The sequence below is a fragment of the Poecilia mexicana genome, unplaced genomic scaffold (genome assembly GCF_051168715.1).
Source record: "Poecilia mexicana isolate PSO_F unplaced genomic scaffold, ASM5116871v1 scaffold_4, whole genome shotgun sequence".
NCBI lineage: Eukaryota > Metazoa > Chordata > Actinopteri > Cyprinodontiformes > Poeciliidae > Poecilia > Poecilia mexicana.
Genome location: NW_028263373.1, coordinates 6018899 through 6042448, shown reverse-complemented (window position 1 = coordinate 6042448; position 23550 = coordinate 6018899). Strand labels below are relative to the sequence as shown.

Genomic DNA, 23550 nt, shown 5'->3' with positions numbered 1-23550 from the left:
GCAGGACTGGGGGAGCTGGAAGTGATTCAGAATTTCCACCGTGTGTGCGAGTCTTGCAGGGCCATTCACACTCCAAACCCATCATGTGCAAACTGTGCCATTCAGTGCAGGTCTATTGAACGGCGAGTTCTAGGATTTTATGAGCCCGTCATTGAGCACTCTGCAGCTGGAGGCCGCGGCTCAAAAGCCGGCACAGCTGAGCGATCAAGGCCCAGCGTAGGTGTAAACGCCGAACTCTGCGGCCGCCCCGTTTCTGAAGCAGGAAGAGTAAACCGCTTTCTGGCAGCGGCGCCGTCTACGCTAAAGATCTCTCGGGAATTCTGTCTCTCTGTTGAAAGAGAAAGAGTAAAACCCTTCACTCACACAACCACTGATGGTTATTTTATTTTTTTCTCCTTCCTCACTTCTAGTGTTGCTCATAATTTAGGCTTTTGTGTTCTGTCACTTTGTTCGTGCCTTTGTCTGTTTTCTCTTTAAAAAAGAAAAAAGAATTATGCAAAACGGACCTGAAACTGTGCATTATCATGTGAAGGCGCGCTCGCGTGGATTTACATACCCAGCAGTTCATGAGTGCCTTTACTCAGCAGTCCATCAAAACCGGCGGCACAACTACGCAACGCAGCGGTTTTAATAAGCAGAGCTGTGCCAGCGGTGACTAATTCTCATTCTAGCGTCACGTTCAGATTTAAATCTGGTTCGGAAGAAGAAACTGTCGGCAACTACAAAAAGAGAGAGTCCCAAATCTACTAATTAAAACGTTACAGCCACCATTACAGAACTAATGAAACCTAAGTTAAAACACAGAGAGCGTAGACAGTCTTTGTTTCTTTTAATTATTCTGTCTATTCATTTTGCCTCAGCCCCAACAAACCTATTTCAGCCCTTAGCGAATAATCTCTCTGCACAAACGGGGAACTGAATCTAGTCTTGCCAGCGCAGTCTCTTCATTACGGGGCTTGATGATGGAAACAGAAAGAATATTGCAAACGGTGAAGTACATGGACACGCACAGAAACAATGACTTGTTGCGCTATACCAGCAGCTGAAGTCTCGTGATTGGCCGACGATATAGCAGCTTTGCTCACCAACGGGGATTCAGCTGCAAAGTTCAACTTTGCCATTCCTGGGAAATTACGTCTTCGGTAGCTTTAAAATAAAAATATTCAACTTATTCCAAACTCCGTCAGACTGCAGATTTCTTCTAGATGAGAGATGGCGTCATTGCGAGCAGATCTGTGCAACCACTAAACTTAATTTATTTAACAGATGAAAATATAACATAGTTATGAAGGGGCATGAATAATGACTGTGTGAATTTAACTCTTTTTAGTCTGCTACCCTAAACTAACATAAAATCCATAGCAACTAACTGCTTAGACACAAGAAGTTTGCTTTTAATGCAACACATTCCAGATTTTTCATTCTAAAACAATTAGAAAGTCATGCGTTATTTATTCTCCTCCCATTTTACATGTATTAACTATTTCTGTTTTGGGTGAAAATCTCTGTGGTTGTGATCTGATGAAGTTTGAAGACTTTTTGCAGGAGACAATAAACCCATGCAGCGTTATAATCCGGTGTGTCGATATTACGTCAGGCTTGCAGAGTAAATTGATCTCTTCAAAGAAATCTCTCAACAAATCTAACATTGTAATTCTTCAGTTGTTCACAACTGTTACCATTCAATTTTCCAAAAGGCATCAACATAAAAGTATCACTTTTATGTCATTTCACTTGGATTATACTGGAGTGAAATATTCTACACGCAGACTGTGATGGTACGCAGAGTTTTGTTGCTACTGCGGGTTTAATCTGTAAACGGCCTCAAAAATACACGTGTCAGTGATCTGAAGGCTCACAACAAAAAGCCTTTAGCTTAGCATAAAACGCAGAGGGAAGTGCGGAAGCTAAAAAAAACAAACTTATTGCACGCAGCACAAAAAGGCTACCACAAACCTGACTTATTTAAATGACTAGACATCATCTTCATCGCTATGCTTTAAATCTAGTTTTATACATCTACTGCAGTGGCAGCAGTGCTTGTTGAGAACCACATGCAAGAAATATCAAAGCCTAGAGAATCCTTAGAGGAAAAACTTGTCCCTCAGTTTATAGTCACATCACTCTGACCAGCTAATTTCACAGGAAGTTCTCACGAAGCACAAATGCAACAACAGCATTTTAATAGGAGGGAAAGTACCAAAGCAGAACCGAGGGTCAGAAACTACAAGGATCCTGCTGATTGCAGCATCCAGACGGTTTATAGAAAACCCCCGAAAAACAAAGAAACACTCGACCGGCCTCAGCCTGCACGGTTTACGCTCAGGCCCCAAAAATCCCAAACAAGCTCCCCTTTGATAAATAAAATGAGGACGAAGATGGTCGTTTTGTCGTCACTCTCGTTATTTATGCCCGATATTAAAATCTGCGATATGAATTTTGCATTTACGCGCAGCAAAACAGAAGGAACGTAAAAAATAATAATAAAAATACAGGGGCAACTACTTTTTTTTCACAGTACTTTAGGAAATCCACTACTGATTTTTGCTAAACAACGTTCTGAAAATCCTCAAAGAGCTTAGCGGGAGGAGGTTTAGTTGTTTAAATTGTTGGACACTCACCCCCTCCTGTCTGGAGAAGAGGCTGAGGCAGGCGCCGAGACTGGAGGCCGTCTTGCTGGACAAGTCGCAGATCTCCTGCATCTTCTGCAGCGCGGCCGAAGGAAATCCTGCCGGGTTCAAACAGAAAACCAGACGATTAAAAAAAAAATAAATTAAAAAATTAAAAATAACTAAATAAAAATGCCTTAAAGCTTCTTTTGGAAACTTTCAAAAGAACTTCAAAAAGCAGGCAAATCGCTGAAATCCCCAACAACCAAAACAGACGGAATATTCTTAATTAGCAGTAATTCAGGCGTTTTTTTAATCACGTCGTATAATCTGTTTGATGATGCTTTCAGTTTTAATCACGAGCCTTTCATTTCTGCTCTTAAACTATTGAAAGCCGTTGAACTTTCTTTCTCCTCACACGTGGATGGGAGCAAAACTGAGGAACAAAACGTAAGAAGCGAACAGAGAAACACGGCTTCGCCTTGACGGAGATGAACGCAGTTTGGTGATGCAAGCAAATGATATCCTCCTGCTTTTGGAGTCGACTCTTTTAACCCATTTCTTATGGCTCTGGGCCAATAAATCATAAAATAAATGTATTATTACTAAAGATAAATGAAAACATAATTGCATTAGAAGAGTTTCAGAGATAAGTGAAGTGATTGTAAAGCCACCGTGAGGCGGTTCTCTCTCACTGCAGTGGTTTTCTCTTTAATTTGTCACCTATGTGCTGATAACACAGCGAAGGGGTTGGAAGAAAAAAACAAAACGAAACGAAACAGGAGTGACGGTGAAATAGTAGGTTTTACGTTCTGACAGCCCGTCATCCCTCAGCATGGACAGGAACGCCGCCACCTCCTGTTCCAGCTTCTTCTGGCTGACCTCCGCCGCCTGGTGAGTCAGAGAGACGTGAGAAAGATGCAGATGAGCGAGGGATGCGGCGGCGGCGGCGCGTGTCGGGATGAGGCGCTCCTCGTTCGCAGGAAACGCTCCGGACCATTGTCCCAACACGCTCATTATGCATGTCTTTGTTTACAGCCACCTGTAGCGAGTCCGTCAGTTCCCCTAGCGACATGCCTTCCTCTTCCTCCTCCTCCTCCTCGCTGCCCTGCTCCTGGGAGCAGTAGTGCGTGCTGTAGGCCGAGTGCTCCTCCAGCGCATCCAGCCACGCCTGGAGGGAAAATAAAAACTGATGTTTATTTGTCTTCTTTCAACTGTTGTGACAAGCGGCGTGCCACCGATTTAGCTACGAAAAGTGGAAATGAAGAGGTTTAAGATAAAATTAGAGAAATTTGTACATGAGAGTCGGAGAAAATGGAAGGAAGGGAGATGGGTTGTTACGTAAAAGTACCTAAAGATATGACAAGGTTACTTTTAGTAGCAAATATTAATTCATTTTTAGTCATTATAATTTAGTTTTAGTCAGGATTTAATCATCTTGTTGTATTTTTTCACCTTTAGTCTAATTTAAATCAGACTTGTGCCAGATTTACTGAAAATGTTGTTTTCCTTTTCTTTGCAGTCATAAATTGACTTAAGGCATTAATATATTAACCCTGAAGCAAAATTGTTTCTTTACATCTACATTTAAGCTAAAATGCTTAATACCTCTGACAGATCTAGATTTAAAATTATATTATTTCTTTCTTTTTCTTTTTTTGCTACGGGAGACAATAAAACTAGGGAAAAGGAAAATCAAATTTGAAAAAGGTAATTTGTTTGATTTACATTTTATTAAAAGATGATATGTCTAAAATGATTCACGCTCTTCCCAGCAGAGATCTATGCAGCAGTCAAACTTTCTCTGTCCTGACTGAACCGCTCTACGTTTCCTTTCGTATTCTGAAGACGCACCGAAGGGGAGGAAAGACCTCCTTACTACCATCCTAATTTTTAATTCCCTCCATAAAAATGAAAACTTTAATCGAGTCACTCCGCCATATTAATACGTTTCAAGTCAGATGAAACACATTTTCTCATTCTTCTTTCCTCCCATCTTCCTTCCTCCCCCCTTAACTTTTCACTCATGGTGGTATAAACTACCATCAGGTGGTTGTAATTACAGAAAATGTTATTAAGCAAAAAATCAAATTAGTCTCATCTGTACACAAAACATTAGTCCAGAGATGTGACGAACGTAAACTTAGATTTTTTTAATACACAGATGTACATTCACTTATATAAAATGTAAACTGTAGACATTTATAATCATAGTTGTTGTTTGCATTTATTTAAATCAGGGGGAAAGAAAATGCTGTGGATGAAAATCATTGTGAAAGATTTCCATCAACAAAATTAACAATTACTCCTTAAACTTTGTCCTTTTTCTCACTTTCCAGCCGCAAACTTTAAAGTGTTTCACTTTGACCCAATCACGCAGAGCAACAGATAGTAGGACCTGATTAAAGAGGCATTCAATTTGTTTTAAAAATAAAAAAACAAACTGTGTGTCGTGTATTTGCACTTAACCACAGACCTCCTCCATCCTGATAAAATGATCTAGTTCAAATAGTTGTCTTTTGAGGTCACCCAAAAGTAAATCCATGAAGGACTTAGAGGTTTACTGGCCGTACATCCCTTCTTGGCCCAATAAATAGCACAAAGGTTTTGTGGTTATAATGGAATAAATCATGAAAATATTCAGGAGTTAAAAATCAATTTGCAGGGAAGTACAGCTCGCACAATGACGAATAGCTGGCGGCGGCTTCTCACCTCGTTCTGAAAGATTAACATTGTATAAAAAGATCAAAAACTGGCACTTTTTATTTATCCGGGGGGAAAAAAATAAATAAATCATGCAAACTGAAAAACCTTCACCTCTTTGCTGTGTTGATGCTAAATTAATTGTGGCAATTTATCACCTCTAACAGATTTATTTATTTATTTTCAAAGTTTGGTTGGAGAATTTCAGACACGCATAAAAAGATAAAGTTTTGGTCGCTGCGACGACGCACAGGAAGTTGTTATCGTCTGACAGCCACAGATAACAATCAGAACTGAGACGGGATGTTACATAAGATCGATCATGATAGAAAGAGCATTTCTGTGCTCATTACCAAATTCCTCTTTTTATTTCACATCCTTCATAGTATATATATAAAAAAAAAAAAAAAAAAATTCCCTCTCACCCTCCGTGGGTGGTCTCTTTCATCCTCTGAGCTCGGGTCCTCTACCAGAGGCCTGGGAGCTTGAGGGTTCTGCGCAGTATCTTGGCTGTGCCTAGAACTGCACATTTCTGGACTGAGATGTCTGATGTTGTTCCTGGGATCTGTTTGAGCCACTGCTCCAGTTTGGGGGTGACTGCCCCGAGGGCCCCGATGACCACAGGCACCACTGTGGTCTTCACCTTCCAGGCCTTCTCCAGTTCCTCTCTGAGGCCCTGGTATTTCTCCAGTTTCTCATGCTCCTTTTTCCTGATGTTGTAGTCACTTGGTATTGCTACATCCACCACAACGGCTTTCCTCTGTTCTTTGTCCACCACCACAATGTCCGGTTGGTTCGCCATTACCATCTTGTCTGTCTGGATCTGGAAGTCCCACAGGATCTTAGCTCGGTCATTCTCCACCACCTTTGGGGGTGTCCCCCATTTTGACCTCGGGGCTTCCAGTCCATATTCTGCACAGATGTTCCTGTACACTATGCCCGCCACTTGGTTATGTCGTTCCATGTACGCTTTCCCTGCCAGCATCTTGCACCCTGCTGTTATGTGCTGGACTGTCTCAGAGGCCTCCTTGCACAACCTACACCTTGGGTCTTGTCTGGTGTGGTAGATCTGAGCCTCTATTGCTCTGGTGTTTAGGGCCTGTTCCTGGGCGGCCAGGATGAGGGCCTCCGTGCTGTCCTTGAGTCCAGCTTTCTCCAGCCATTGGTAGGATTTCCTGATATCAGCCACTTCAGTTATTTGTCGGTGGTACATCCCATGTAGGGGCTTGTCTTCCCATGATGGTTCCTCCAGCACCTCGTCCTCTGTTCCCCATTGCCTGAGACATTCGCTGAGCACATCGTCCGTTGAGGCTTTGTCCTTGATGTATTTATGGATCTTAGATGTTTCATCCTGGACAGTGGCTCTCACACTCACTAGTCCTCTGCCTCCTTCCTTACGGCTCGTGTACAGTCTCAGGGTGCTGGATTTGGGGTGGAACCCTCCATGCATGGTTAGTAGCTTCCGAGTCTTAACATCCGTGGCCTTCATCTCTTCCATTGGCCAGCTAATTATTCCGGCAGGGTATCTGATTACTGGTAAGGCATAGCTGTTTATTGCACGGATCTTGTTCTTGCCATTGAGCTGGCTTCTCAGGACTTGCCTTATTCGTTGGAGGTATTTGGCTGTGGCTCCTTTCCTTGTGACCTCATCGAGGTTGCCATTTGCTTGTGGTATTCCCAGGTACTTGTAGCTGTGCTCTATGTCTGCTATCGTTCCCTCTGGGAGTGAGACCCCTTCTGTGCGGACGACCTTCCCTCTCTTTGTAACCATCCGGCCACACTTCTCTAGTCCGAATGACATCCCAATGTCAGTGCTGTAGATCCTGGTGGTGTGGATCAGTGAGTCGATGTCTCGCTCGCTCTTGGCGTACAGCTTGATGTCATCCATGTAGAGGAGGTGACTGATTGTGGCCCCATTCTTAAGTCGGTATCCGTAGCCAGTCTTGTTGATGATTTGGCTGAGGGGGTTCAGGCCTATGCAGAACAGCAGTGGGGACAGAGCATCTCCTTGGTATATGCCACATTTGATGGACACTTGTGCAAGCGGTTTGCAGTTGGCTTCAAGGGTGGTTTTCCACAGCCCCATCGAGTTTGCAATGAAGGCTCTTAGAGTCCTATTGATGTTGTACATCTCTAAGCATTCAATGATCCAGGTGTGTGGCATTGAGTCATAGGCTTTCTTGTAATCAATCCAAGCGGTGCACAGGTTGGTGTGTCGGGTTTTGCAGTCTCGGGCGACTGTGTGGTCTACAAGGAGTTGGTGTTTGGCTCCTCTACTATTTATGCCGATGCCCTTCTGTGCCGTGCTCATGTATTTATCCATGTGTCCGCTTATCTTAGCCGCTATGATGCCTGACATGAGCTTCCATGTTGTAGAGAGACAGGTTATTGGCCGATAGTTGGATGGGACTGAACCCTTTGAGGGATCCTTCTGGATCAGGATTGTGCGCCCTTCAGTTAACCATTCAGGGTGAGTCCCATTCTGTAGCAGCTGGTTCAGTTGAGCTGCCAGTCGCTCATGGAGGGCAGTGAGTTTCTTTAGCCAGTAGGCATGGATCATGTCAGGCCCTGGTGCTGTCCAGTTTTTCATACCCGAGACTCTTTCTTGGACATCTGCCACAGTGATGGTTACCGGGGCTTGTTCAGGGAGGTTGCTGTGGTCCTCTCGTAGAGAGGTTAGCCACTGTGCCTTGCTGTTGTGGGACGCCTCCCTTTCCCATATGCCTTTCCAGTATTGTTCAGTCTCCAGCCTTGGTGGGTCTGCTCTGTTGTTAGTACCCTGCCATTGAGAGTACACTTTAGCTGGTTGGGTGGAGAAGAGCCGGTTGATCCTCCTGGCTTCATTCTCTCTTGTGTATCTCCTTAGGCGGCTGGCCAAGGCTTGGAGCCTTTGTTTGGCAGTTTCGAGTGCTTCAGGTATGGGCATCTGGCTGTACTTCTTGGGTACTGATCTTTTCATTGCACCCCTTAGGAGCTCTGACAGCTGGCTCACTTCCCTCCTTGTTATCTTGATCTTAGTCTTTTCCATGATGGATATTGGGTCTCATGGTTGCTCTTATAGCCGAGCATTTCAAGGATCACTGATGCTGAGTTGTATATCAGCTCATTGGTTTCTGTTATGGTGTTGGTAGGGATTGTTCTCAATGCTGCATTCACATCTTCAATGAGACTTTCTGATGGTACTTCACTCAGCCGTTGTAATTGGCGTCGGGGTTGCCTGGTGTTCATTCGGGCCACGATTCTCTCTCTCAGGTCAGTTGCTGTCTCGTTCAGCTTTGATAGTTCGTTCATTACTGGGGCTGCATACCCAGTCTCGGGGTGGGGAGTAGTTAACTCCCCCCTGACCTTACCTTTGGGCTCCTCCCTTATGCCGTAGCATTTGTGTTGTACCTCGTCAATCTCAAGTTGTGATAGCAGTTGCCGTTTGCGGATGTTGGAGCACTGAGCTACTAGTTGTTTGGCAGTCATTGTAGACTGTGGGTGTCGAAGTAACCATTCCACCCTCAGTCTTTGCATGTTATATATATATATATATATATATATATATATATATATATATATATATATATATATATATATATATATATATATATATATCTTAGCTCTCTCTTCTTCCTGCAGCTCATTTCATTCTGATGTAACGACTCAGAGGGTCAGGGGTCAGTGACATGGTTTTAGTTGCTTTACAGATCAACCAGAAGCAGCTAAATATCCCGAGCTGCTCCGGCATAGTTTTACAGCCCCAGTGATAAATAATACAGTCATAAAAATTTCAGGATTTATGACGAAACTGTTTATGGCAACAATCCCAAACTCTGCCGTCTCAGTCATTAGACTCTTAATTCAGGTCCAGTTAAAATAAAACGATGACTCAATATCACGTCATAGGTTGACTGAGCGAAAACAAGATTTCTGTCTTGCAAAAATCAAGTTGTAACGTTTTCAAATGTCGTTACATTGCAACCAGAACAGCTCAGTGTATTTTATTATTTTATATCATGTGAAATATATGGAAATGATAGATGATTAGAAAAAGTTATTCTGCCCTGTATTTATTGTAAAAGATTTGTAGGTTTTAATCTAACCCAGTCCGTCTGGCTGCATGCTGTCCTGCTTTCCACCACTTTGAATCACACCGCTGCTGAAATGTGTGGCACGCAAATAAACTTTCCGACAATTCAGGTCAAATTCAAAAATACTTCACTGACCCCAAAGAGACATTAAGTGTTGCTATAACTCATTTTATTAAAGGTTCTTCAACTTTCTGACCTTGAGTTTTGGCCAGAAAGTTCAGTTCTAGTGTTAAAAAACAATTTATTGTCTTCCACATGTTTGCTATGCCTCCTACACTGGTTTCAACAATGACTTTTTATACTTTTGTTAATATGAACAAAACTTCTTTCAACAATGTAATTCTTTGCACCCCTTCATATTAAGACAGGCTGTTTTTTATTTTTTTTAAAAACACATTTGTACTCACTGGCTTTTAAAGCAGGGTGAGACGTTCATTTGTTGGACATTTTTATGTTTTTCTTTCTCTCTTCTATGGTGTTTGTAATTCCTTTTATGCTGGAATTACTGTAATTTGTCGTTTTGCTTTGGTGTGCAGCACTTTGGCCAACAGCGGTTCTTAAATATGTTTGATTTGATTTCATTTGTGTTGGTCCATCACATGAAATCTCAATAAAACACATGGAAGTTTGAAGCTAAATGGCAACAAAATGCAAAAAAAAAAAAAAAAAGAAAAAGTTAAATAATTTCTGCAAAGAAGGCCAGAAGAAGATGACGAGGCAAGCCACTGGAACAAGCCCCAGCTGTAACGGCAGCAGATGGTTGACAGCAAACTCTCTCCTTATTATACTTGCAAATTGTGTGAAGAATTAGGACGATTTTGTGAAATGAATCTAAATATTTCAGATTCCTCCTCCTGAAAGGCACTTTTTGTTTAAAAAAAAATAAAATAAAAAATATATATATATATATATATATATATATATATATATATATATATATATATATATATATATATATATATATATATATATATATATATATATATCAGCAGCTAAATTAAACTAATATGCTAGAACATAACGCAACAAATTCAAGGCAGGTTGGATTCGTCTTCTGGCTGGAAGACGTGCCGGTAGAAACATGATTCATGCATAACTCCATAAATGAATTGATCTATAAAGGTTGAGACTATAAAGGTTTAAGTTCTGTTAATGGTGACGACCTCGTGCAGCAGAAAGAACATGATTCTTGATTAGCGTTGAAAAGAATTCCTTTTTAAAGCATATGATCATTTGTCAAACATCAAGGCCACAAAAGCTTTCAAGCGCAGAGGGCCAACGACTGGTTCACTTCGAAGAATACATGCGGTTCCTGGAAGTGATTCCTCTGTCAGATACTTTCCTCCCTTCACAGGGACCTTTAGATGCGTTGCATAATTTACTTTTCTCTCCATCTGTGATTAATTATGGTTTTCTTTTCCTGACCACAGAAAGTGGAGGCCATATAAACTTACTTTTCTAGTCGCCTCGGGTTCACTTTTCGGGCAAACCTTGAAGTGATGCACGCTGTCATCGAAGCACTTGAGGGTAAAAAAGCAGTTATCTTTGGCTCGTATCTGGAGAGAGCAGAAGCATAAATATTTGCTTTAGCCGAAAGCTGCGCAAATGCAGATTGAACAAAAGGTCAAAAATGAAAGCCAGGTACTTTAAAGCCGGCTTACCAAGCAGTGAGCGTTTGTGAGCGACTTGCAGCCCTGCCTTCTGACATTTGCGGCTGCATCGGACCTACGTTTGACAGAGGGGAGAAGTGAAAAGTCTCAGAAATCCCAACGGAAAAAAAAAAAAGGTTTTCTCTATTTTGTTGGAGAAGCCAGACAGCTAAAGATTTCCCACACATTTATCTGGAGAGAGGTTTGTTTGTTTCCATTTCCTTTCCACAGCCGAGGTGAGAGCTGAACTTACTGCTTTGGGTACCAGGATATAACCCCGTCCAGCACAACGACCCAGTAGGAGCGCCAGCCGAAAAACCGGGAGCTCTGTGGGTTGGAAAATGAGAACAGAACAAGCATTTTGTACTTTCAGTAGTAATTAAGAAAAAAAAAGAAAAAGCATGTTGAAGCACTTGGGAAACACTTAGCTTTCCCAGACTAATTAACTCAGAAGGTATAATGAGGATAAAGCCATTTCGGAGGGTTCCCCAGTACCGCGGAAACAGAAGTCTGTTGGTTTCTGAATGCTCAAAAGCCCCTCGCATGAACATCTAAGAGGTAATTACAACTGGGCTTATTTTTAGCTGACATCTGGTATGCATACACGGGAATGACTGAAAGAAAACAACAGGCCTGTGTTGACAGTAATGAAGGCATGTCATCCAGCGAAGCAACACGGGTCGGATGTCTCCTGTTCATTTTTGGCTTTTATCTTGTTAGCAGAATACATTTCCTGTTGATCTCTTAAAGTGCTGTAATTATTTTTATTTCTGGATGCTACGAGTACCTGTGTGTGTGTGCAGGGATGCTGGCTGCAGGGTCACCTGACTGCTGCAGCCCCACTGGGTTTGTTTATTGCACATCAAAAGATGTCAGCCTAATTTTTCTTTTCTATTTTTTGTTTGTTTGTTTTTGCAGAAAACTATGTTGAAGGCATCTGGTGGTAATGTAACCTTGGTCATAGCTTACCGCAGTGGATACATGGTTTGGATATTTGGAATCATTGTTATATTAATTCTGGCCTTTTATTGATGCATTTATATATATATATATATATATATATATATATATATATATTTTTTTTTTTTTTTTTACCAGGGATGACCAAAAACATTAGTGGATTTCAAGAGCTAGAAGTGTGAATTTATCGGGACTTTTCTCGATTTCTTATTGTGTCAAAATTACATATGCAAACTGAAACATAGACTTAGCTCTGGAAAAAAAATGGAGAGACGACTTCACTGGACCCCCCTGAAAACCTCCTGGTTATTCCACCAAATATTGGTTTCTGATCTCTCCCCAAGTTAAAACATTAGCTGCGGCTTCTAAATGAATATCAACTTGTTTTCTTTGCATTATCTGAGGTCTGAAAGCGCCGCATCTTTTTTGTTATTTTGACCATTTCTCATTTTCTGCAATTAAATACTAAATTTTTGCTTGGAGTTTCAGAGACACGTTGTCAGTGGTTCACAGAATAAAAGAACAATGTTCATTTTACTCAAACATAAACCTATAAAGAGTAAAATATCTCATAGCAGGTTGCAGAGAATCCATCTGCTTTTTGTTGCCAATGAAAATGTCGATCTGACCACTCTTCAAATCAAAAATGGCTGCTTTTCCTTTGCAGAATCATTTGCATAGCCCTAAGACTTTTTTTTTTTTTTTAATCGGGGCTTAGAAATTTAATGTGAGTGTGTTTTATCCAATCCAAAACCAGTTTAGATGTATTTGTGGGATTACTGGCCTTCTGGAACAACCAAAAGGTACAATGTTTTATCAGAATGTCACCCTAAGATGACAGGAAGCCGGTCAGTGCAGCTGGGTACGGATGAGTGGTAAAACGAGAATATCTATCGCGATAAACGTGATCAGTATCGATAAAAATTACGTTCGATAGAATTTTGATAATTTCCCAGAACGCTGATCCAGACCCTGATTTAAGAACATAAACAATAAATTCAAATGTGAGAACTTAATTCGTCAAATCATTTCCAAATTTATTCCCTCATTTAAGCCCATGACGAGTTTGTATGTAAACTTCTGAACCAACAGAGATAAAAAATGGTGACTTTCAAAGCCGAAGTCGGCAGCTCAAAAAGTCCTTTAGGCAATTTGATTGTCTGCTTGGAGCCGGCAGGAACAGCGCAGGGCCGGGTGGCAATTTGTCCTCATTCTGACCGTATTACTGCTGCAGCTTTCATCATGCACTGCACATGTGACTCAGAGATCCTTCTCCACCGCACACAGCCACCGAAGAGGCGAGGCGGGCAGCTCACCTGTCAGCAACACCTGCAAAATAACCTTTTCATATCCATCTTTAGAACTTTATCCCTGGAGTCAAGTCGAGCCCGGAGAGACAGCGATGTCTGAAACTGACGGAGCGCAACGCGGCTCAACCCGTCAGGTTCTGTCGGCCGGTCTTTATTTACCTCCTCTAATGATATATCCAATACAGGCTGGAAAAAGCCGGACTGTGAATCAAAGCGGCTTCTAATTTGAAACTAGTCTTGCAAACATCTCCAGTTTACCTGGTAACACCGACTTGCTCGGATTATTGAATGAACCGATCAGAAGTCTGCAGGTGTGCGAACAGGCGCAAACACAATAAAGCAGCAGCTGATAAAAATGAAAATAGAAAAAAAAAAACTGAATGGATTCGGTCTGAACATTGCATTTTCACACTTTATCAATACGAGTTGCTGTAATTTACAGGTCCTGTTGTTCACTGGATTAAAATTTAGAGATGAGTGGGTTTTTTTCTTCTTGTTTCAAATTGCAGCTGAGCTCTACAATAAATACTGGCATTAGCGCTGGAGTGGAGGGTCTGCTGTGGCTGAAAGACATGGCAGCTTAATTAACAGGGAACTGTAACCAGACGGCAGCCAAGAACAGCTCATATTTACAGCAGCAGAAGCTGGACTGGTTTTTGTTTCGAGCAGCATATTATAGAAAAGGTCAGTGGGTAAGACTCTAGACCGGGTCCATCACAGAAACACACAGGGTTGATTACTATGCATTCACACACTGAGGGATTAAAGTGCCAAATAAAAAAAAACATGCATTTTTATAGACCAAACCCTGAACATTGACACTATAAAAGAAAAAAAAAGGATCTGGCCAGGATTTGAATCTTCTGGCTGTGAGGTCACCATGCTAGCCACAGTACTGAGGTGCAACAATTAGATAATACAATAACATATAACATCTGTTATACTGTTATCTTCTGTCATGCTTCCAAACATGTTCAGATGTTTCTGCAGTTGTTTTTGAAACAACTTAGCTTTTACATTTTAGTGAAACGGGACGTGAAAGTGACTTTGGTCATTATAAAGTGTAAGAGCAAACAGGGAGTCAAGCACAGGCTCACAGGAAAAAGAAAGATTTTTACTTTTCTTTGTTTTTAAATGAACATTTTGCACGTTATTGTGGAAAAGTCTTAACTGCCTCCAAAAACAGTCTAAGCGCTTATTAAGAAAGAAAGAAAAAAAAAAACAAGACATCCAGCCATCTTTTACAATATTTTTTTCATTTTTTGATGTCTGGAAAACTAGCCATTTCCAATACATCCCGATCGTTGAGTTGCAGTGCACCGTTACCTAGCAACCCGAGCCCATCACCAAGCAACCCCAAAGTTCCAGGATGTTTGATCAGCTGGTTTTACTGCTGCAAAATGGCTGCAGTGGTAAGTTTTGTTGTTGACCTACCATCCGTGGTTGTGCAGGAGGCTCCACTTCTGCTTTTCAAAGATGTATGGTTGAATAATTGCGCGTCTGTTTGCAGTCTTTTTCACGTGTGAGTGTAAGCATTGACAGCTAAGTTTTATGCGAAAAAAGTAATGAACAAGACCTATCCCAGCCTGTTCAAGGAAGCATAATAAGCTACCTCTAATGTTGCGTGTTATCTGTTGGAACTACAGCCTTAAAAAAAAAATAATCAGGAAACATAATGCCGTGTTTTCACATCAGCAACGTGGCTAAAGACAGTAAGTAACCTGTAAAATGAGCGGCCTCTCTAACCCACTAGAAGAAGAAAAAAAAAACAAACAAAAAAAAAAAACATCATTTCCAGACTTTACCTTCCAGAGGAGTCCTTCGTACTTTTTGACATGACGGGTCAAACCCTGCGGATGAGAAACATGAAAAGAGTAGAAAACAAATCTCAGAGCAAATCAACTGAAACGTTAGGAAGCTGACCGTCCGCTGAGCACTCACTCGATGAACGTTGCCTTCAAGACACTGCTTCATTGCCGCATCGCTGGCCAGGTCAAACACCGTCTGCCCTGTGAGTTAGGGAATTGAAGAGTTTTATCAAAACAGAACACGAGTAGAGAGAGAGGGGAGGAAAAAAATACCGTCGGCCTGAACGGCAGTTAGATGGCGCTGCCAGCAGCCATAAATGTCAAGGTATTATCTGACGCTCGTACACCCTCAGCTGTTATGTTTGTTGCTTCCCTGACGATTAGTTTTGGGGAGATAAAAACAGACTAAATTTCGGGACAGAAAATGAAGACTTGCTAACTGCTTGGTGGATGCTATTTTCCTCTGGGTGTAAAAATAGAGACAGAGGCTGGTGAAACTGTCGCCAAGCACCTCGAGAAATATTTTTCAAAAGTAAAAAAAAAAGACAGCAGCATCAAAGCTCGACAAAGAAAAAAAAAGAATAGCTTTTCTTTTATTTCCAAGTCATTTCAAAGGAGTAATATTTCATAAAAGGTTTGGTTTATTGCTTTATGTTTATTGTTTATGTCCTTTTCATGACATTTTTCTCACTGAAAAACAAAAGGAAAATCAGCAGTCTTTCATTGCTGCCAGCTCTCTGGCTTTTGCACCTCACCGTTTTTGTTCTTGGCGCTGGCGTCGGCGCCGCTCCTCAGCAGCTTCAGGGCGCAGAGCCTCTGGCCTCGATAGGCGGCACAGTGCAGCGGAGTGTTACCCAGCAGATCTGTGCAGTTGATATCTGGAGGCTTCTTCCTGCTGAGCTGCAGCAAAACACGCAGGACAGGAACAAACTCTTTCATTTGTCACACACCGACTCAGAACTGCCATGTGTCTTTCTGCTGCTTTTCATTCTGCAGACCCTTTGGCACAAACTCCAAAGGCAGATTTATGCTTTTAAGAAGCTTTCGCCTTAAAAGGTGTTTTTGTGTGTGTGTGTGTGCGTGTGTGTGTGTGTGTGTGTGTGTGTGTGTGTGTGTGTGTGTGTGTGTGTGTGTGTGTGTGTGAACTATTGTGTTTAAAAGGTGTTGTCAACTTGTCTGCATTGTGAGAAGTGATACATGGAAATGTGTGAGATATTTCAAATCGACCAGCTGCGTAATCCCTGACTCTCCGGTACAGATGTGTAAAAACCTGAAAATATATTAACAAAATAATTTGGGCAGATTCACCCTTAAATTTGAGTACATTTCTTTTAAAATAACAAATAACGAGATAATTTCCTGTTTCACTGGCGTATGGATACGGTGTGACATAGAGGCTTTTCATTTAGTCAGTCTTCAGTGAGGGAAAAACAAGAGAACATACTGTCCAAATTCAAAAATATTTTACTAATCACAAAGGGAAATTAAATATGTAAGTGAGGTAGATGTGGGGTTGATATAACATCCTGTTGTTGATCACATGACTCGCGTGATGCAAAAAAAAAAATGTTTCCATTGCAGTTTTGCAAAATGTTGTAATTTCAACACAGCCGAAAAACAACCTAATCCTAGAGCCAACAATGTTTTATCAAAAAACAAGTTTGTTTGAAATTGCTGGGCTTCCTATTAAGCTAATTTTTTTTTTGTAATTACAATTTGCATAATTTCATGCTCAACCGAAGCGCCGCCACTGATGAAGAGTCTCATGAGGATCCAAAGTTGGCAGTGAAGACAGGAAAAAGATTTCCAATGTTAGTTGGCATAAAGTGGCTCCTGATTCTGGTTAAGTTTCCACAGCAGATATTAGACAATATCTAGATGAAAGGAAGTCGTTTAGTAGGAGATCCAACGAACACAAATCCAAACGTGGAGCTTGCTCAGCTCTAATAGGACTTTAACTGAGATCTTTATCCACAAAATATTAAAATCGCACTTTTCAGCAACAAACACTCCAAGAAGAAGAGTTTGAGGAAATAAAAAACTAGATCTGTGATGCTGCGGGTTTGTTTCTGTTTCAGAATCCCTGGTGACCATCAAATTCTTTGAAATTCCAGGAGGTTTTAGACACAAATCTGTGTGTCTCCACCAGAAAACAGAAAATGGGTCATTTTGAGCCTTTCAGCAACATAATGACCCAACTCAAAAGGGCAAATCAATACAGAAAAAATCCCACCAGACACAAAATCTGTCTCTTTTCTTTTTCCTCCCAAGGAAATCTCAGTTCACAGATCTAAATCCTCTAAAAGAGCCACAGGGTGAAACGAGGAGAGGAGAGCTCAGGACTCTGGATGGCATAGAGAGATTATGCAAAGAGGAATGATTAAAGATCCCTCTCTCTGTATGCAGAGCTTGTAAAATTGAATATGAGAAGACGAAGTGATGTCCTGTTGGCAAAATTGCATAATTTTGGTTTGGTGTAAAAATACATCTCTTATCTTGTTTTCTTCCCCCACGGCTCAGATGTACTGAAACTGAAGGTTGGGTTTCTACTAAACTGTTCAACTCGAGATTATGCCACTATGAAAGTTTGACTTATTTTAACACATTTTACGAGTTTTTGCAAAGTGTGCCAATTCCTGTGTAGGGTGGTGTTTCAGTCTGGATGTAGTGAGAGCTAATTTAATAATTTAATTAAATAACACGCTATAATGCAAAACAACATCACAAGCTGCAATAATTAAACACGAGTACTTGGAGTGTCAAAAGGTGACGTTTCCAACTACTTAATCAAATGTACAACAGCAAGAACATGATGTGAAACACAAACATACATATTAGAAGATGTGAAGATGTTTTAGCATTTCATCAGATATAAAGTAAGATAACTTCACATCCTAAGTCAGGGTTGTCAAACTCATTTTCATTTTAAGCCACATCAAGGTCAAGAATGTCTTTGACTGGCCAGTTGTGGCAGAAACTAATGATAAAAAAATAACTATTAAACTGTTAAAATGAGAATAAACAGCCACCTCTGAGAGCCTCTTCAAATGAAATAATATTAAACATATTTTCACACTTGATGTAATTTGGTAATATCCAGATAAAACTACTAATAATAGTAATAAAATAATATTTAATCACACTCTTATCTCAAAGCTTCTATTTCTAGAGTCTAGTTTGAGTTTGACACATGCCCCAGATTTTTTTTTTCCAGATTAGAGAACATTTTCTTTTTCTTCAAGATGAAATACTAAATTGTGCTGACTGATTTCATGCTATTCTCAGATGAGTAATCAGACGCATTCTGTTTTTCATCTGCACCTCTAGCAGTGCAGCATCTTTAAAGTCGCCTCAAAGTTGTACGAAAACACGCAGGACTCGGCCCTCAGCTCTGTGTGAGGAGCATCTTTCACCAACCAGCTGAGTGAGAGTCGATAGGTCTCCTTCTCTCGCAGCCTCCAGAAGTTTCTCCTCCAGTTTCCTCTCTTCTGTTCTTTCGGCAGCTGGCATCCGCCACGCGACGGGGAGAAAATGTAGGATATAAGCGGCATAAATAGTTTGTATGAATGGACGATAAACAAGCCGGCGTTGAAAAAAAATAAATAAATAAAAAACTGACTGAAAGCACGTCTCCATGGCAACTCTTAGAATGACAAGATGCATCTCTCACCTTCCAGCATGCTTCTGATCTCTGCGTTTTGAGTGACGTCTTTGGGAATTTGAGCCGAGCCGTTGATGACAGCGGCACATGCATCATAGTGCAGCAGCAGCATGACAACCTCCTGATCAATATGCGACGGATCAATTCGATTGGTTTGACAGTAAATGAATGAATGAACGAACGCATGCGGAAAAAAATTATAAATCTTACATTCAACAAAGTGGAGAAGAGAGTTTTTAATTTGAAAAAAATAAAAATAAAAATCTATAGAGGTGGAATATTTCCCAAACGCACCTTTCTCCCCGTGAATGCAGCTTTGTGCAGCGCCGTGTCTCCGATGTTGTTGGGGAGGTTAACATTTGCTCCCGCCTGCAGGACATGAGCGAAAATACATGTTACCTGTGCAGTCATTACATCTTTAAAAAAAAAAAAAAAGAGAGAGAGAGAGAGAGAAACGCCACCTTGAGGAGCTCCTCCACTACATCTCTGTGACCAAAGTAACAAGCCAAGTGAAGAGGCGTCCATCCCAAGTTAGACTTGCTTTGACCTGAAATGAAAAACAGAACATACTTGAATCGAGTTCAGCAGCACACTGTAACCGAAGCTACACCCATGTGTTAGTCACACACCTTTACAGTTGATATTAATCCGCCTCTCCGCCGCTGCGTTGGACCTGAGGAGTTCCTGAACCCCAGGCAGATCTCCGTTCCGGGCGCACTGCAGGAACTGCTCCTCTGGCTCCAGATCCTCCATGGAAGCCTGCGGGGGAAAAACAGAAAGGACGGGAGTTAGCTGCAGCTACACGATAAATAGCACTGAGTGGGAGATTTTTAAAAGACGTCTGACTCTATGACCCTGATGGGACATGTAAAGCTATTTAACAACAATAAAAGAGAAGTGGAAACTGTCCAACGCCATGATTCGACAGTTTCTGCACAAACGTATCAGCCTGTCACGTCTTTTTGAGGTGGATCTTAATCACTCTTTATCCAAAGAAGTGGCCTCGGTTCGCCAAAATCTGCTGGGTTTTGTTTCTGCTCTGCTCTTTAAACATGCTGCCCCAGCGTTTCAGCCAGCCTGGCTTTAATCTAAGACCGCTACACGTTGCCACCTATCTTGTTCAGCTGTTGCGTTTGAGGATCAAAGTCCTGCTACATGACCCAATTTTGGAAAGGCTTTAGATGCTAGAGCTGCTATAAAAAAATGCTAGACTGTGAAGCACGTCGGTAATCCTCAATGGATACAGGCTGAGTAATGTCAAAACAAAGCCAAACCACAAGTACCGTGCCTGGCGAAGGGAATAACGTGGTCATGTTTTGTGTTCAGATATGCAGGTAAACTTGAATGCCTTCCAACCGCCTGCGTGTGTTTGAAGGGCGTTAAAGCTTGGCAAAAATTAGAGAGGCACCAATCCTGAGATTTCCTGCCCAATACAAACATTCAGTTTCTGATAACTGAGATTTGTAACTTATGCTAGTGGTTTTACTAAAGCATGAAAACAGAAAAGAAATGTGCTGAACGTTCTAGAAAGATATCGCCATTTGTTCCCATTGCTTCTAATAAACTAAAAACTTTATTAAAGTGCTTTAAAGAAGCAATCGCAGGTTGACACACTTATTGACTGAAATGGTGGGGAGTCGTAGTCGCGGTAGGTTCAATGAATATGAAATAAATGAGAGCTTAACTGTATTTGACTTGCTCATATCTGGTCGATTGATTTTTGCCTCTCTAACAGAAAATGAAATAAATGGATAGAAAATAGTTCAGGTGTTCTTAGACTATTTTCTCTCCATACAAATATCCCCGCAGATCATCGAGTGACTTTATGAGGCACAATTTGCAACACACTTTCACAGAAATAATGTGACATGTATGCCTTACAACCATCAGACTGGGCATTTTAAATTGCTGCACAGCCTCCCTTATTGTTTACATTACTTAGCCAGTCAGTGCGGGGTCATGTGACAAACAAGTCACAAGGGCTTTTGTTTTCTCGGAAATTAAGAAAGCAAGAAGTGAATGTGGATTTTTTTTTTCAAAAGGAGGCCGTCCCTAGTCGAGTTTTATAGGAAAAGGCAGATCTTTCCTTTCCTCCATATCCAACCTTTATTAAAAAAAAAAAAGAAACATGTGCACATGACACCGCTATAGCTGGCATCAAATGATTGCTGTTGAAAGACCAAAGAAAAATGGAAAGTGCTCACAAGGCGATGTCATGGTATGTCATGTGGCTCTGCGGAGGGATCAATAAATCACGTAGTCGACAAAAGACTATTAAGATGCTGCGGCTTGATTTCTGCAGGAAACCGCCGAGTGGCTCAGAAACAGGTTTAGCTGGACCTGAAAAGCAGGTGACTGGATGACTAGATGATTGTCTGACTCTCTATCTTTAAAGTGTATCAATGTGAGTAAAAACCCCGTAAAATCCCCTGCTATTAATGGATTTACAAAAGAAAGGGTACGCTGTATAAAAAAAAGGCATTTTTATTTATACTGTTTAATTAAAAGCAATGATTAAATTGTCCCCCAGTCTTTATTTTGCTAATTAATAAAATGTTCTATTTGTAAATCAATTAAAAAACTAATCTACCGTACTTGATTGCCAATATGTTACGATACTTTCTTAGTCTGTGTTCTCAGAAGAAGAAGGTTTAATTTTGTCTCAAAATGGTAAACATGTGAATAATTCAAAAGGCACCTAAATGCACCTGGGTACAGTAACAAAGAAAACACATTTTCTCAAGGTTTTTGTAGGATTTAAGGTTAATGTTCCTCCCCTCTCTTACTCAATGGCATTTCGAAAAGCTATGCCAGTTGAAAATTGCATAATGCGTCTCTCTTTTGGACCGCTGAAATATGGGGCTGTGAATAAACAAGTATCTTGGCATTGAGATCTTTATTGCCAAAATGAATAAGACATTTTAAACGGTGATGGATATTTGAAGTAGACATGGACCGGTGTGACATTCTCACAGCATGATAACCTGAGTAAAACACACACAGTGTCAGTGTGTTAATACAGTAAAAAGTCAACGTCAAAGATCATTCAGCCACTCTTTTTTCCATCTCATTAAAAAACCCCAACAACAATATAACATAAATTTGTTCCAATGTCTTCAACACACCTTGTGAAATATATAGACTTTGTTTTCAACAAAATCTGCCTTAATACCTTATATTTAGATCCACATAACAGGACAAAAATAGGCAACAGTGTGACAACAATTTTCCAAGACAAAACCAACACATCGGAAGCATGTTTGTGCTTTCACTGCGCAACATTTTATTTGCCAGCAGTAAACTTAATTAATTGTAAGTTAGCAGCTTCAAAGTTTGAGAAGCAAACTTTGAAGGTGTATTCCTCATGGAATCAGAAACTGTGACTGAAATTAAAGTAAAACTTTTTCTAAAAAAACAAAGTTGTGTGAAGCAGAAATTTCTTCTGTGTGGACTTTCTCTTAGCCACAAAGCCACACTTGGTCTGGTTTTTGTGGGTTTGCCCTCATCTCTTTCCTGGACAAATGTTTATTTTCACATTGAATGTATTCTCAGGTCAGAAAACTGGTGTGTTTTCTGCTCTGCTCTGTGCTCTCTGTTCCAGGCTCAGATGGAGTTTTTTTTATTTTATTTTATTTTTATTTTTACGGTTAAAACTGAGTTGTTCCTGGTTACTGTCGTGTCATGCTTGCTGGAGAGGAGGATGGATTGCTGCAAAGTCAATGGCGTTCTGCAGATTAAGAATGTTTCACCCATTTACATTTTCAACTGAATTTCACTACATTGCTTTACAACTAGGATTATAAGTATGTAGCTGAATTTGAATCTGGCTATACATTATTGAATTGATTTTATTATGTGTTTGTAAACTGGATATAAATTACACTTGTAAAAAGTTTTCTTGTAAAATGCCTCAAGATTATATTTATCATCATGTTGCGCTACAAGACAATAGAATGAAACCAGAAAAGCTAAAATTAAATTGTTATTGTGAACCTTCAAGAGATGCCCAGTCTTAAAGCAGTAAAACCCCCATTGCAGTACCTTCAGTATTTATTCAATAATAAACAAAAGAAGAAGAAGAAGAAGAAACAGGACACTCAAGTGCTAAAACTTCGAACAATTTACTTTCAAGAGGAATTTAAAGGACATAAAAATCTATTTAAATACACTACAGCTTACCACAAGCAGTGGTAGTTTTAGTGTTAATGTGATTTAAACACCATTTGTGATCCGACTAAGTGCAGAGAAAAAGTCAGACTTACAGTTTCCACGTCCCGTGAGCTAAAATCCAGCTGCTTTCCCTAACAGGGGCCCACCGTGGAGCTGCATGTGATGTTCAAAGCCCCTCCGGTGAGCTTTCTGCTGCCCTACTTCAGCGCACTCAACGCGGCGAAGAGCCTCCGACACATCCCGCTTTCACTCGCTGACAAACACCAACTTCTCATTTATTGTCTTCTGACAGCCCTGACGGAGCACGCGGACAAATATGTGTCACAGTGACGCTTCCTTTACACACAAATCTCTGTCACTGCTGACTGTTTACGCTGAGATCAGCTGATCGGCGCTCAGCGGAAGTCATCCGACCGGGCTTTTCAAAATAAAAGAGAACCCCGTAACAAAACAGAATTTAAGGTGAGAAATGTGAATATTTTTTGGTGATACAATGTAAGACCAACTCTTAGTCTATTGTGCCTCGTTTTATTGCTTTCTTTTTACCCACAAGGTGATAGTAGAAACCGGAAGTCAGAATGCTAGCAGCCTGCTGAGCCACTTTACC

At 40.8% G+C, this 23550-nt stretch overlaps 1 protein-coding gene across 2 annotated transcripts in view; it reads right to left on the bottom strand.

Annotated features, from left to right (window-relative positions):
• The window catches only part of osbpl1a (oxysterol binding protein-like 1A), a 40752-nt gene extending 17453 nt beyond the window's left edge, over positions 1-23299 (bottom strand). Inside the window, exons 1-15 of one of the 2 annotated variants that reach the window (XM_014990117.2) lie at positions 23036-23299; positions 19403-19532; positions 19235-19320; positions 19068-19142; positions 18783-18894; positions 18530-18615; positions 15868-16012; positions 15246-15313; positions 15110-15154; positions 11288-11361; positions 11047-11110; positions 10840-10941; positions 3652-3780; positions 3419-3500; positions 2622-2728 (exon numbers count right to left, since the gene is read on the bottom strand). In XM_014990117.2, the coding sequence (XP_014845603.1) occupies positions 2622-2728; positions 3419-3500; positions 3652-3780; positions 10840-10941; positions 11047-11110; positions 11288-11361; positions 15110-15154; positions 15246-15313; positions 15868-16012; positions 18530-18615; positions 18783-18894; positions 19068-19142; positions 19235-19320; positions 19403-19526 (1299 nt within the window). In that variant the 5' untranslated portion in view covers positions 19527-19532; positions 23036-23299. The remainder of the gene's footprint in view (positions 1-2621; positions 2729-3418; positions 3501-3651; positions 3781-10839; positions 10942-11046; positions 11111-11287; positions 11362-15109; positions 15155-15245; positions 15314-15867; positions 16013-18529; positions 18616-18782; positions 18895-19067; positions 19143-19234; positions 19321-19402; positions 19533-23035) is intronic. The other variant, XM_014990118.2, reaches the window with a different exon arrangement.
• Positions 23300-23550: the final 251 nt, after the last annotated feature.